Below are 15,005 nucleotides of genomic sequence, written 5' to 3' on the forward strand. Positions count from 1 at the left end.
TCCTCCACCAGAAGATCAGCCCCACCCTTCCTTTGATTACGTTTTTATTATTTATACTCAAATTTCAAGGGATACCCTGGAAATGGATTGAGAAACAGAGCAGAAGTTTAAGGACCTGAATCAGGAAGGGCATTTGAGCAACTGTGTAATTATATTATCATTGGCTTCATTCTGCACTCTGATTCATTCAGGCCATCGCTGCACTAGCTCTTTGAAAGTGCTACCCAATTAGTTCCGCTCCCCTGCTCTTTCCCCATAGCCTGCATTGCTTTCTTTTTCAACTATTCACCACCTTTTCAAGGAGTGCATTCCAGATTATCACAACACGCTGCATAAAAAATTTCACCTCATTTACTCTCTGGTTCTTTTGACAATTACTTTAAATCTGTGTCCTCTGGTCAGTGACCCATCTGCCCATAGAAACAGCTTCTCCTTATTTACTCTTATTGGTTGGCATCCTTTCATCTACGAAAGATGTTGGACACGCAGCAAACAATCCATTCTCTTGGTGCGCCTTTGCTGGTGGCTGTGAAGGCCATTCCTTGAGAGGCAAATTCTATCAGAATCCTAGATATAGAATACTGTTTTTAATTTATTTTACCTTTCAGACAGATGGAGTATGAGTGTAGATTTTAGGATTATTTGGGTTGGGAGCAATTACTTTTGACCCCTGATTTGCAGCAAGGATGTCACAAAGCGGCTGCAGGACATTCTTCTGGGGGAGAATGAACAGCCAGAGGTCGTGGTCCACATTGGTACCAACGACATAGGTAAGAAGAGGGATGAGGTCCTGAAAGCAGAGTTTAAGGAGTTCGGAAGGAAATTAAAAAGCTGGACCTCAAAAGCAGCAATCTCAGGATTACTCCCAGTGCCGTGTGCTACTGAGCATAGGAATAGAATTGCCTTCTCAAGGGCAATTAGGGATGGGCAAAGAATGCTGGCCTAGTCAACGACTCCCACATTCCATGAATGAATAAAAAAAGTGATTTAACACGTGGCTGGAGAATTGGTGCAGGAGGGAGGGCATCAGATTTCTGAGGCATTGGGACCGGTTCTGGGGCAGGTGGGACCTGTACAAGATGGGCACGTTGCACCTTAGCAGGACCAGGACTAACATCCTCACAGGGAGATTTGCTGGTGCTGTTGGGGAGGGTTTAAACTAAATTGTCAGGGGGGTTGGGAACCTAAGAGGGAGCTCATATTGGAGGGAAGCAAAACTGGTAACAGGAAGTAGAGAAGTAGGTCGCAAAATTTGAAGGCAGAAGAGACGAAGGCAAACAGCAAATAGGATCAGAATGAGGAATAATGTTAAGACAAAGTTAATGGCGCTCTATCTGAATGTACGCAGCATTCGCAACAAGGTAGATGATTTTAGGCACAAATAGAAGTATGATTTAATTGTTATTACAGAGATGTAGTTACAGGGTGATCAGGACTGTGAACTGAATATTCAGGGATATTCATCATTTAGAAGGGATAGACAGAGGGGAAAAGGAGGTAGGGTAGCGCTGTTAATAAGGGACGAGATCAGTACATTAGTGAGAAAGGATCTTAGATTGAAGGGGCAAGATGTAGAATCAGTTTGGGTGTAGCTAAGAAACAGTAAGGGGCAGCAAACATTGGTGGGAGTTGTTTATAGGCCACAAAACTGTAATGGTAATGGTGGGCATGATATAAACCAGGAAATTAGAGGTTCATGTAGCATGGGCAATACAGTAATCATGGGCGAGTCAATTTACATATAGATTGGGTAAACCTAGTTAGCTGTTGTTATGACCAGGTGAGAAAGGAGCCTAGAGTTCCCTCTCAGCCTTCACCTGGCCTTACCAAAACAGGGTTTTATTTTAAACACACCATTTTTTTTTAGCTCCCCCTTAGTGAATCCTTGTTCACTGCTTTCCAATTATAAGGCAAAGAAACCAGCCAAACAAGTTTTCTTAGGTTTAAAGAAGAAAGGTTGAACTTTATTAAACTTAAACTCTAATTCAGTTAATGCTTACGGATACACGATGCACCCACGCTGGCATGCATACATGATACACACATGCAGATAGAGACAGAAAGAGCAGAAGAAATAAAGTGGAAAAGTTTGAGGCAATTTCTGAAGATAGTTTTGGTTACTGTTCTTCGAGTTCGCCGTAGAGACCTTGATTGTAGGTAGATCTTGCTTTTCATTGGGGCCCAGTATTCTTCTTAAACCTTGTTCGATGTAGGAGATTTTTCTCTCTTGGGCTTCACATCTTCAGTGGATTTGGAGTTTCATGAGAAAGAGATGGGAGCAGACAGGAGAGGTCTTCTCAGTCCAGGAGCAAACAGTCTCTCTCAGTTCAAAAACTGTCTATGCACAATTCAAAAACTCCCAAGTTTCCCAGCAGGTTAGTCATGTGTCTAGCTGGTTTGACTACGTCTGTTTGTGGATTTGGCCATCTTAGCAGTCATCCTGGAATATGAGCTTTCTCATCTTCAATGTCTGGTGATCAAAGTCCATTGTCTGTTGAATGTGTTAGGGAATGGTCCTTTGTCTATACAAGCACTGTCTGTTAGTATGCAAATGTTTTTTCCAGCCACGACTGATCTGTTTAACAAGTCATTTCCTTGCTCCAGCAACAGTTTAAAATCAATGTTCAGATGACAAAATTAATATGCCTCATTCTTGGCAGGTGGGACCTGCATGACACTGTGGAGGATGAATTCCTGGAGTGTGTATGAGAAAGGTTTCTGGAGCAATATGTTGAAGAACCAACAAGGGATCGGGATATTTAGTATTTAGTATTATGCACTGAGAAAAGGCTAATTAATAGCCTTGCTGTAAAGGAGCCATTGGGAAATAGTGACCACAACATGATAGAATTCTACATTAAGTTTGAAAGAAATATAGTTCATTCTGAAACAAGGGTCTCAAATCTGAACAAAGGAAACTATGAAGGTATGAGGGTCAAGTTGGCTATGGTGGATTGGGAAAATACATTAAAAGATTTGATGGTAGACTGGCAATGGCTAGTATTTAAATAAGTATTACATGGTTTACAACAAATATACATTCCTTGATGACACAAAAACCCAACAGGAAAGATGAATCAACCGTGGCTAACAAAAGAAATTAAAGATTGCATTAGGTCAAAGGAAGTGGCTTATAAGGTCGCCAGAAAAACTGGTAAACCGGAGGATTGGGAGCAATTTAGAATCCAACAAAGGAGGACCAAGAAACTGATAAAGAAAGAGAAAAGAGAATATGAATGTAAGCTAGCTAAAAATATAAAGGTTCTTCAGGGATGTGAAAAGGAAACGATTAACAAGGATGAATGTGGGTCCATTGCAGGCAGAGACAGGAGAGTTGGTGGTGGAGAATGAGGAAATAGCGGAGAGATTTAACAATTACTCTGTGTCTGGCTTCACGGCAGAAGACACAGAAAATCTCCCAGAAATACTAGGGAACCAAGGGACTTGTAAAAATGAGGAACTGGAAGTAATTAGTATCAATAGAGAGGTAGTATTCAAAAAATGAATTGGCTTGAAAGTTGATAAATCCTCTGGAGCAGATGAGCTACATCCCAGAGTATTGAAGGTGCTGGATATAGAGATAGCAGATGCATTGGTGGTTATCTTTCAAAATTCTATGGATCCTGGAAGGGTTCCAACAGACTGGAAAGGAGCAAATGTAACCCCACTATTTAAGAAGGGAGCGAGAGAGGAAATGGAGAACTACAGACCTGCTAGTTTGATGTCAGTAATAGGGAAAATGTCAAAATCCGTTATAAAGGATGAGGAAACTGGACACTTGGAAAATAATGATATGATTGGGTAGAGTCAACATGGATTTATGAAAGGGAAATCATGTTTGACAAACCTGTTGGGAGTTTTTTGAGGATGTTACTTGTAGCATAGACAAAGGAGAACCAGTGGATGTAGTGTATTTTGATTTTCAGAAAGCTTTTGATAAGGTCCCACACAGGAGGTTATTAAGCAAGATTAGAGCACATGGGATTGGGGGTAATATACTGGAATGGATTGAGTATTGGTTAACAGACAGAAAGCAGAGAGCAGAAATAAATGGGTCATTCTCAGGATGGCAGGCTGTTAATAGTGGGGTACTGCAAGGATCAGTGCTTGGGTCACAGCTGTTTACAATCTATATAAATGATTTGGATGTGGGGACCAAATGTAATATTTCCAAATTTGCTGATGACACAAAACTAGGAGGGAATGTAAGTTGTGAGGAGGATACAAGGAGGCTTCAAGGGGGCTTGGACAGGCTAAGTGAATGGGCAAGAACATGGCAGATGAAATATAATGTGAATAATTATGACGTGATCCACTTCGGCAGAAAAACAGAGTATTTCTTAAATGGTGAGAGGTTGGGAAGTGTTAATGTCCAAAGAGACCTGGGTGTCCTTGTTCATGAGTCACTAAAAGTTGGTATGCAGGTGCAGCAAGCAATTAAGAAGGCAAATGGTATGTTGGCCTTCATTGCAAGGGGATTTGAATACAGGAGTAAAAATGTCTTGCTTCAGTTGGATAAAACCTTGGTGAGACTGCACCTGGAATATTGTGTACAGTTTTGGGCTCTTTATCAAAGGACGGATATACTTGCCATACAGGGAGTGCAACGGACGTTCACCAGACTAATTCAGAATCACGGAATAACACAGTGCAGAAAGGGCCCTTCGGCCCATCGAGTCTTCACCTATACATTAAAGACACCTGACCTGTCTACCTAATCCCATTTGCCAGCACTTGGCCCATAGCCTTGAATGTTATGACGTGCCAAGTGCTCATCCAGGTACTTTTTAAAGGATGTGAGGCAACCCGCCTCTACCTCCCTCCCAGGCAGGGCATTCCAGACCGTCACCACCCTCTGGGTAAAAAAGTCCTTCCACAAATCCCCCTTAAACCTCCTGCCCCTCACCCTAAACTTGTGTCCCCTCGTAACTGACCCTTCAACTAAGGGGAACAGCTGCTCCCTATCCACCCTGTCCATGCCCCTCATAATCTTGTACACCTCGATCAGGTCACCCCTCAGTCTTCTCTGCTCCAGTGAAAACAACACAAGCCAATCCAACCTCTCTTCATAGCTTAAATGTTCCATCCCAGGCAACATCCTGGTGAATCGCCTCTGCACCCCTCCAGTGCAATCACATCCTTCCTATAATGTGGCGACCAGAATTGCACACAGTACTCCTGTTGTGGCCTTACCAAAGTTCTATACAACTCCAACATGACCTCCATGCTTTTGTAATCTATGCCTCGATTGATAAAGGCAAGTGTCCCATATGCCTTTTTCCCCACCCTATTAACCCGCCCTTCTGCCTTCAGAGATCTATGGACAAACACGCCAAGGTCCCTTTGTTCCTCAGAACTTCCCAGTGTCAGGCCATTCATTGGATACTTCTGTGTCACATTACTCCTTCCAAAGTGTATAACCTCACACTTTTCATGGTTAAATTTTCCATCTGCCACTTTTCTGCCCATTTGACCATCCCGTCTATATCTTCCTGTAACCCAAGACACTCAACCTCACTGTTCACCACTCGGCCAATCTTTGTGTCATCTGCGAACTTACTGATCCCACCCCCCGCATAGTCATCTATGTCGTTTATATAAATGACAAACAATAGGGGACCCAGCACAGATCCCTGTGGTACGCCACTGGACACTGGCTTCCAGTCACTAAAACAGCCGTCTGTCATCACTCTCTGTCTCCTACAGCTAAGCCAATTTTGAATCCACCTTATCAAGTTACCCTGCATCCCATGTGCATTTGCTTTATTGATCAGTCTCCCATGTGGAACCTTGTCAAAGGCTTTGCTGAAATCCATGTCAACTACATCAACTGCACTACCCTCATCTACACACCTGGTCACGTGCTCAAAAAATTCAATCAAATTTGTTGGGCATGACCTCCCTCTTACAAAGCCATGCTGACTATTCCTAATCAAATTTGGCCTCTCCAAGTGGAGATAGATTCTCTCCTTCAGAATTTTCTCCAATAGTTTCCCTACCACTGACGTGAGATTCACTGGTCTGTAGTTCCCTGGCTTATCTCTACAAACTTTCTTAAATCGTGGGACCACATTAGCTGTTCTCCCGTCCTCTGGCACCTCCCCCGTGGCCAGAGAGGAATTAAGAGCCCCTGCAATCTCCACCCTCGTCTCCCACAGCATCATGGGACACAAATTGTCCGGACCTGGAGATTTGTCCACTTTTAAGTCTGCCAAAAGCTCCAATACCTTGTCACTCCCAATGACAATTTGCTCAAGAACCTCACAGTCTCTCTCTCTCTCTCTGAGTTCCATATCTACATCCTCATTCTCTTGGGTGAAGACAGATGTGAAGTATTTATTCAACACCCTACCAATGTCCTCTGGCTCCACCCAGAAATTTCCCCCTTGGTCCCTAATGGGTCCTACTCTTTCCCTGGTTATCCTCTTCCCATTGATGTACTAATAGAATATCTTGGGATTTTCCCTACTTTTACCAGCCAGAGCTTTCTCATATCCCCTCTTTGCTCTCCTAATTGCTTTCTTAAGCTCCATCCTACACTTTCTGTACTCCACTAATGCTTCCATTGATTTGCTCTCCTTGTATTTACTAAAAGCCTCTCTTTTCCTTCCCATTGGACACTGAATGTTTCTGGTCATCCATGGTTCTCTGGGCTTGTTGCTCCTACCTATTACCCGAGAGGGAACATGTTGGACCTGTACCCTCCCCATTTCCTTTGTGAATGCCCCCCACTGCTCTTCTGTAGATTTCCCGACAAGTAACTCTTTCCAGTCTACCTTGGCCAGATCCTGCCTTATTTTACTAAAATTTGCTCTCCCCCAATCCAAAACCTTTTTTTGCAACTTGTCTATTTCTTTCTCCATAACAATCTTAAATTGTACCATGTTGTGTTCCCTATCACCAAAATGCTTCCCCACCAACACATCAACCACCTGTCCGGCTTCATTCCCCAGAATTAGGTCCAGCACTGCACTGTCCCTTGTTGGATCCTCGACATATTGAGCTAAAAAGTTCTCCTGTATACATTTTAAGAACTCCACTCCATCTAAGCCCTTAACATGATGACTATCCCAATTAATGTTGGGAAAGTTGAAATCACCTAATATAATTACCTTATTATTATTTTTACACACCTCTGCGAATTGCGTACATATTTGCTCCTCAATTTCCCACTGACTATCTGGGGTCTATAATAAACACCTAGCAATGTGGCTGTCCCTTTTTTTATTCCTAAACTCCAGGGCCGGACTGGAACCAATGTCCTTGGGGGTACTTTTGCTAACGCTGTTGGGGAGGGTTTAAACTAATGTGGCAGGGGGATGGGAACCAAATGAGGAGGTCAGTGGACAGTAAGGAGGTCGTAACTAAAGCCTGTAAGGAACTAGATAATGAAGTCAGCGTGACTCAGGGAAAGAGTAGACAGGGAGCAGATGATGAACGCAAAGGGACTGGTGGTCTGAGGTGCATTTGTTTTAATGCAAGAAGTGTAGTAGGTAAGGCAGATGAACTTAGGGCTTGGATTAGTACCTGGGAGTATGATGTTATTGCTATTATTGAGACTTGGTTGAGGGAAGGGCATGATTGGCAACTAAATATCCCAGGATATCGATGCTTCAGGCGGGATAGATAGGGAGGTAAAAGGGGTGGAGGAGTTGCATTACTGGTCAAAGAGGATATCACAGCTGTGCTGAAGGAGGGCACTATGGAGGACTCGAGCAGTGAGGCAATATGGGCAGAACTCAGAAATAGGAAGGGTGCGGTAACAATGTTGGGGCTGTACTGCAGGCCTCCCAACAGCGAGCGTGAGATAGAGGTACAAATATGTAAACAGATTATGGAAAGATGTAGGAGCAACAGGGTGGTGGTGATAGGAGATTTTAATTTTCCCAACATTGACTGGGATTCACTTAGTGTTAGAGGTCTAGATGGAGCAGAATTTGTAAGGAGCATCCAGGAGGGTTTTCTAGAGCAGTATGTAAATAGTCCAACTCGGGAAGGGGCCATACTAGACCTGGTGTTGGGGAATGAGCCCGGCCAGGTGGTTGACGTTTCAGTAGGGGACTACTTTGGGAATAGTGATCACAATTCCGTAAGTTTTAGAATACTCATGGACAAAGACGAGAGTGGTCCTAAAGGAAGAGTGCTAAATTGGGGGAAGGCCAACTATACCAAAATTCGGCAGGAGCTGGGAAATGTAGATTGGGAGCAGCTGTTTGAAGGTAAATCCACATGTGATATGTGGGAGGCTTTTAAAGAGAGGTTGATTAGCGTGCAGGAGAGACATGTTCCTGTGAAAATGAGGGATAGAAATGGCAAGATTAGGGAACCATGGATGACAGGTGAAATTGTGAGACGAGCTAAGAGGAAAAAGGAAGCATACATAAGGTCTAGGAGGCTGAAGAAAGACGAAGCTTTGAAAGAATATCGGGAATGTAGGACCAATCTGAAACGAGGAATTAAGAGGGCTAAAAGGGGTCATGAAATATCGTTAGCAAACAGGGTTAAGGAAAATCCCAAAGCCTTTTATTCATATATAAGGAGCAAGAGGGTAACTAGAGAAAGGATTGGCCCACTCAAGGGCAAAGGAGGAAAGTTATGCATGGAGTCAGAGAAAATGGGTGAGATTCTAAACGAGTACTTTGCATCGGTATTCACCGAGGAGAGGGACATGACGGATGTTCAGGTTAGAGACAGATGTTTGATTACTCAAGGTCAAGTCAGCATAAGGAGGGAGGAAGTGTTGGGTATTCTAAAAGGCATTAAGATGGACAAGTCCCCAGGTCCGGATGGGATCTATCCCAGGTTACTGAGGGAAGCGAGAGAGGAAATAGCTGGGGCCTTAACAGATATCTTTGCAGCATCCTTAAACACGGGTGAGGTCCCGGAGGACTGGAGAATTGCTAATGTTGTCCCCTTGTTTAAGAAGGGTAGCAGGGATAATCCAGGTAATTATAGACCGGTGGGCCTGACGTCAGTGGTAGGGAAGCTGCTGGAGAAGATACTGAGGGATAGGATCTATTCCCATTTGGAAGAAAATGGGCTTATCAGTGATAGGCAACATGGTTTTGTGCAGGGAAGGTCATGTCTTACCAACTTCATAAAATTCTTTGAGGAAGTGACAAAGTTGATTGATGAGGGAAGGGCTGTAGATGTCATATACATGGACTTCAGTAAGGCGTTTGATAAGGTTCCCCATGGTAGGCTGATGGAGAAAGTGAAGTCGCATGGGGTCCAGGGTGTACTCGCTAGATGGATAAAGAACTGGCTGGGCAACAGGAGACAGAGAGTAGCAGTGGAAGGGAGTTTCTCAAAATGGAGACGTGTGACCAGTGGTGTTCCACAGGGATCCGTGCTGGGACCACTGTTGTTTGTGATATACATAAATGATTTGGAGGAAAGTATAGGTGGTCTGATTAGCAAGTTTGCAGACGACACTAAGATTGGTGGAGTAGCAGGTAGTGAAGGGGACTGTCAGAGAATACAGCAGAATATAGATAGATTAGAGAGTTGGGCAGAGAAATGGCAGATGGAGTTCAATCAGGGCAAATGCGAGGTGATGCATTTTGGAAGATCCAATTCAAGAGTGAACTATACAGTAAATGGAAAGGTCCTGGGGAAAATTGATGTACAGAGAGATTTGGGTGTTCAGGTCCATTGTTCCCTGAAGGTGGCAACGCAGGTCAATAGAGTGGTCAAGAAGGCATACGGCATGCTTTCCTTCATCGGACGGGGTATTGAGTACAAGGGTTGGCAGGTCATGTTACAGTTGTATAAGACTTTGGTTCGGCCACATTTGGAATACTGCGTGCAGTTCTGGTCGCCACATTACCAAAAGGATGTGGATGCTTTGGAGAGGGTGCAGAGGAGGTTCACCAGGATGTTGCCTGGTATGGAGGGCGCTAGCTATGAAGAGAGGTTGAGTAGATTAGGATTATTTTCATTAGAAAGAGGGAGGTTGAGGGGGTACCTGATTGAGGTGTACAAAATCATGAGAGGTAGAAACAGGGTGGATAGCAAGAAGCTTTTTCCCAGAGTGGGGGATTGAATTACTAGGGGTCACGAGTTCAAAGTGAGAGGGGAAAAGTTTAGGGGGGATATGCGTGGAAAGTTCTTTACGCAGAGGGTGGTGGGTGCCTGGAACGCGTTGCCAGCGGAGGTGGTAGACACGGGCACGATAGCGTCTTTTAAGATGTATCTAGACAGATACATGAATGGGCAGGAAGCAAAGAGATACAGACCCTTAGAAAATAGGCGACATGTTTAGATAGAGGATCTGGATCGGCGCAGGCTTGGAGGGCCGAAGGGCCTGTTCCTGTGCTGTAATTTTCTTTGTTCTTTGTTCTTTGTTCTACCCATAAAGCTTCATTTGATGCCCCCTCCAAGATATCATCTCTCCTTACTGCAGTAACTGACTCCTTAACTAATATTGCAATGCCCCCTCCTCTTTTACACCCTCCTCAGTCTCGCCTGAAGATTCTCTATCCCGGGATATTGAGCTGCCAATCCTGCCCCTCCCTCAACCATGCCTCCATGATGGCTTCTATATCACAATTCCACGTGTCAATCATTGCCCTTAACTCATCTGTTTTACCTGTAATACTCCTGACATTAAAGTAGAGGCCATCCATCCTGGTCTCACTCCCTTGAAACTTACTTCCGCTGAATTCCCTCTGACCTGTTCGCTTTCCTGTGTTTAGCTGTGTCCCTATTCTGCTAGGAGTCTGCGTCCCCTCCTCCTGCCAAATTAGTTTAAACTCCTCCCAACAGCACTAGCAAACCCGCCAGCAAGGATGTTAGTCCCCCTCTGGTTCAGATGTCGACCATCCCGCTTGTACAGGTCCCACCTTCCCCAGAAACGGTCCCAGTGGTCCAGGAATCTAAAACCCTCCCTCCTGCACCAACCCTTAAGCCACACATTCATCTGTGCTATTCTCCTATTTCTATACTCGCTAGCACGTGGCACTGGGAGTAATCCAGAGATTACAACCCGAGAGGTCTTGCTTTTTAGTCTACTGCCTAACTCCCTGAATTCTTGATGCAAGACCTCATCCCTCTTTCTACCTATGTCATTGGTACCAACATGTACCATAACCTCTGCCTTATTACCCTCCCCCTTCAGGATGCCCTGTAGCCGTTCAGTGACATACCGGACCCTGGCACCAGGGAGGCAACACACCATCCTGGAGTCACGTTGACGGCCACAGTAGCGCCTATCTGTTCCCCTGACTATAGATCCCCCTATTACTATTGCTCTTCCTCTCTTTCCCTCTTCCTGTGCAGACAGGCTGCTTGTGGTGCCAGAAGCTTGGCTCTGTCCGCACTCCCTGGAGGAACCAGCCTCATCAGCCTCCAAAATGGAATACCGATTTGCAAGCGGGACCCCAGGGGACTCCTGAACTACCTGCCTGTTTCTCTTGGGCTGCCTGGTGGTCACCCATTCCCAACCTTCCTCAAGTCCCTTCCGCTGCAGTGTCTCTCTATACGTGCTATCCACGATGCGCTCAGAGTCGCGGATGCTCCACAGTGTTTCCAGTCGCCGTTCCAGCTCTGAAACCCGAGCTTCCAGGAGCTGCAGCTGGACACACTTCCTGCACACATGCTGGTCCCAGGGACTGGAAACATTCCCAGATTCCCACATGCAGCAAGAGGAGCAAACCACGGCTTTAAGCTCTCCTGCCATGACTAAACCCTTTACATTTAAAACTTTAGAAGATTATTATAATAAAAAAATATAAATCAGCTAAGTCTCGCTAAAACAATGACTTACAATTCATTCCGGCTTGAAAAATACCCACCAGGACTTACTCACCAGTCAGCTGTGCTCTGTGGAAACTCTCGGCTCCCCTCACGCTCTTTGAGGACAGTTCGGAAATGAAAGGAGCTCCTTGCTCCCTCCTCACCGAACTCCCTCAGTCACAAAACTCCCACTTTAGCTCTCTAATGTAACCCAAGTCAGCAATCCAGTGCAAACGAAGTCAGCACTGTAAGATGGCCCACTTTTATACTGTCTGACTCTAGCCCCTGAAAACTGGTTTACGTCAATTATCTAATTAACAAGGTGCAGCTGCAAGCAGAGCCTGAGTGAACCCTGTTTAAAGCTGGTCTAAAACTCACCTTCTCCAACCCAAACAGCAACTGTTAAGTTAATTTTCTAAATAAAAGAAAGACTAGACTTTAGATAAAACTAACCCTTAGTTACCTCAGTCACAAAACTCCCACTTTAGTACTCTAATACAACCCAAGTCAGCACTCCAGTGCAAACAAAGTCAGCACTGTAAGATGGCCCACTTTTATACTAGGATAGCAGGATTGTTTTATGAGGAGAGATTGCAGAAACTGGGCCTGTATTCTCTAGAGTTTCGAAGAATGAGAGGTGATCTCATTGAAACTTACAAAATTCTTACGGGGTGTGACAGGGCAGATGTGGATAGGATGTTTCCTCTGGCTGGTGAGTCTAGAACCAGGGGTCACAGTCTCAGAATAAGGGACATTTAAGGTCATTTAAGACTGAGATGAGGAGAAATGTCTTTTTTCAGAGGGTGGTGAATCTGTGAAATTGTCTACCCAGAGGGCTGTGGAAGCTCAATCGTTGAGCATGTTCAAGACAGAAATCGATAGATATCTGGATACTAATGACATCCAGGGATCTGGGGATAGTGTTGTCGAATGTCGTAGAGGTAGATGATCAGTCATGATCTGTTTGAATGGTGGAGCAGGCTCAATGGGCTGAATGGCCTATTCCTGCTCCTATTTCCTATGATCCAATATCACATAGTTTAGTTGTCCTCAAATAAACAGCTTGGCACTGCGGGCTTGAAGCCATTAACATCTCAAAAACGTGAGGGGATTTCTGATGCAATTAATTTGTAAGTACAGGCAATTATCAACACTTGTGGGGAGTCAATGGCCAGCTACCATTGGGTAGTTTTGTCTATTGTCTAACTTTGTGCACATCAAGGAAACAGAATCCTTTTCAGAAAGCCGCTAATGTAGTTTTATTTTAAATTCACAATATATTTCCCCACTTAAAACTTCATAGGAAAGCATACGATGCAGAGATTTTACAGCTTGATGCAACATAGAATTGAGGGGTATTTGGGAAGGAAGGGGTTGAGATCTGCTAGAAAGGGATAGGATTGTTGGGCCAATGGTCTTTTGTCTTCTTAAAAGTTGTGGGTTCATGTCCCACTCCAAAACCTTGAGCCCCAGCTGACACTCCTGGTGCAATACTGAGAGAGTGCTGCACTGACAGAGTGGCAGAACTGAAGAAGCACTGCACTGTTGGAGGTGTCACCTCTCAGATGAGCTGTGAAACGAACATACAAATTAGAAGCAGGAATAGGCCACTTGGCCCTTGAGCCTGCTTCGCCATTTGATACGTTCATGGCTGAACTGATTAATCCACATTTCCACCTACCCCCGATAACATTCCACCCCCTTGCTTATCAAGTATCTATCTATACGAACATACAAATTAGGAGCGGGGGTAGGAGTTAGATATAGTTCTTAGGGCTAAAGGGATCAAGGGATACGGAGAGAAAGTGGGAACAGGGTACTGAGTTTGGGTGATCAGCCATGATTGTATTGAATGGCGGTGCAGGCTCGAAGGGCTGAATGGCCTACTCCTGCTGCTATTTTGCTATGTTTCTATAAAAGATCCCATAGCACTTTCAGGGAAGAGCAGGGGAGTTCTCCCTGGTGTCCTGGTCAACATTTATCGCTCAAATATACCTAAAGTATATTATCTAGTTGCTTCTCACATTGCTGTTTGTGGGAGCTTGTTGTGTGCAAATTGGCTGCCAAGTTTCCTACATTACAACAGTAATTACACTTCAGAAGTATTCCATTGGCTGTAAAGCGCTTTGGAATGTCCTGAGATTGTGAAAGGTGCTATAGAAATGCAAGTTCTTTCTTTAAAGATTCTAATATTCTTGAGCTGTTTGCTATTATATTCTTGTATTGTAATGCCAGCCATTTGCTAGTATGGGTCTCTAACTGTTTTATTCTTCCTTTATTGAAGATTTATTGAAGATTACTAACCTGCGTGTGAATTTCACCAAGTTGCACACCCTGGGAGATAACCTGCTCGATTCACGCCATGAGATTAAGGAGAAATATTACTATGCTGTGTATGAGTTGGTGGTGCGAGGAAACTGCTTCTGCTACGGGCATGCTAGCGAATGTGCTCCCATTGCTGGCATCCGAGGAGATATCGAAGGAATGGTACAGCGATCCCTTCGCAAGTATTCATCTGAGATTCTTAAAAGGCAGATTGAGACAACAACAACTGTCTCGGGTCAAATGTGGAGAATAAGCACTTGGGTGGACTACCAGGGATCAGTGAGCATCCAGCAAGAGTCAGATTGGAAGCAGGGAAGTTAAACACAGTAAAATAAGTGCAAGAAAGCAGAGTTGAGTAGAATCCAAGATACAATATTTATTTAGCACCTTATTGTAGTAAAATGTCACTAGGTGCTTCATAGGAGTGATTATCAGCTAAAATCTCACGCTGAGTCACGGAAGAGAATTTAGTACAGGAGATTGATACCTTGGTCAAAGAACTGGGCTTAAAGGAGCGTTTTAAAGGAGGCGAGAGAGAAAGGGAGGGAATTCCAGAGTTTCGGGTCTCAGCAACTGGAGGCACGGTGGGGGAAGGAGTGAGGGGATTAAAGGCATTGGCTCAGGCTGATAAGACCAGTATAATAACTATAGGAATTCTAGATTTTATCACGAGGTAATAATGTAAAAAACAAGAGGTAATTGTGAGCCGATCTAAAACCTTAAGAAAACCTCAGTTAGGGTACAGTGTGTATGACATGGAGATTATTAAGGCTTTAGAGGGAGAATAATTCTGAGCTACTAATTTCCTTATTGGTATAAGGAAATACATCTGAGGGCATAAATTCAGATTAATAATAATGGTTTATTTCGAAGAGATTTACACTTTTTAAAATCTATTTTAATGAGGAACATATGAAATGAGAATTTCCTGGATCTGTTGGGTG

At 44.1% G+C, this 15,005-nt stretch overlaps 1 protein-coding gene across 1 annotated transcript in view; it reads left to right on the forward strand.

Moving 5' to 3' along the window:
- Positions 1-15,005, forward strand: part of LOC137380299 (laminin subunit beta-2-like) — a 283,335-nt gene that overhangs the window by 81,177 nt on the left and 187,153 nt on the right. Inside the window, exon 7 of the mRNA XM_068052207.1 lies at positions 14,021-14,223. Coding sequence (XP_067908308.1) covers positions 14,021-14,223 — 203 coding nt within the window. The remainder of the gene's footprint in view (positions 1-14,020; positions 14,224-15,005) is intronic.

The sequence above is a fragment of the Heterodontus francisci genome, chromosome 19 (assembly GCF_036365525.1).
Source record: "Heterodontus francisci isolate sHetFra1 chromosome 19, sHetFra1.hap1, whole genome shotgun sequence".
NCBI lineage: Eukaryota > Metazoa > Chordata > Chondrichthyes > Heterodontiformes > Heterodontidae > Heterodontus > Heterodontus francisci.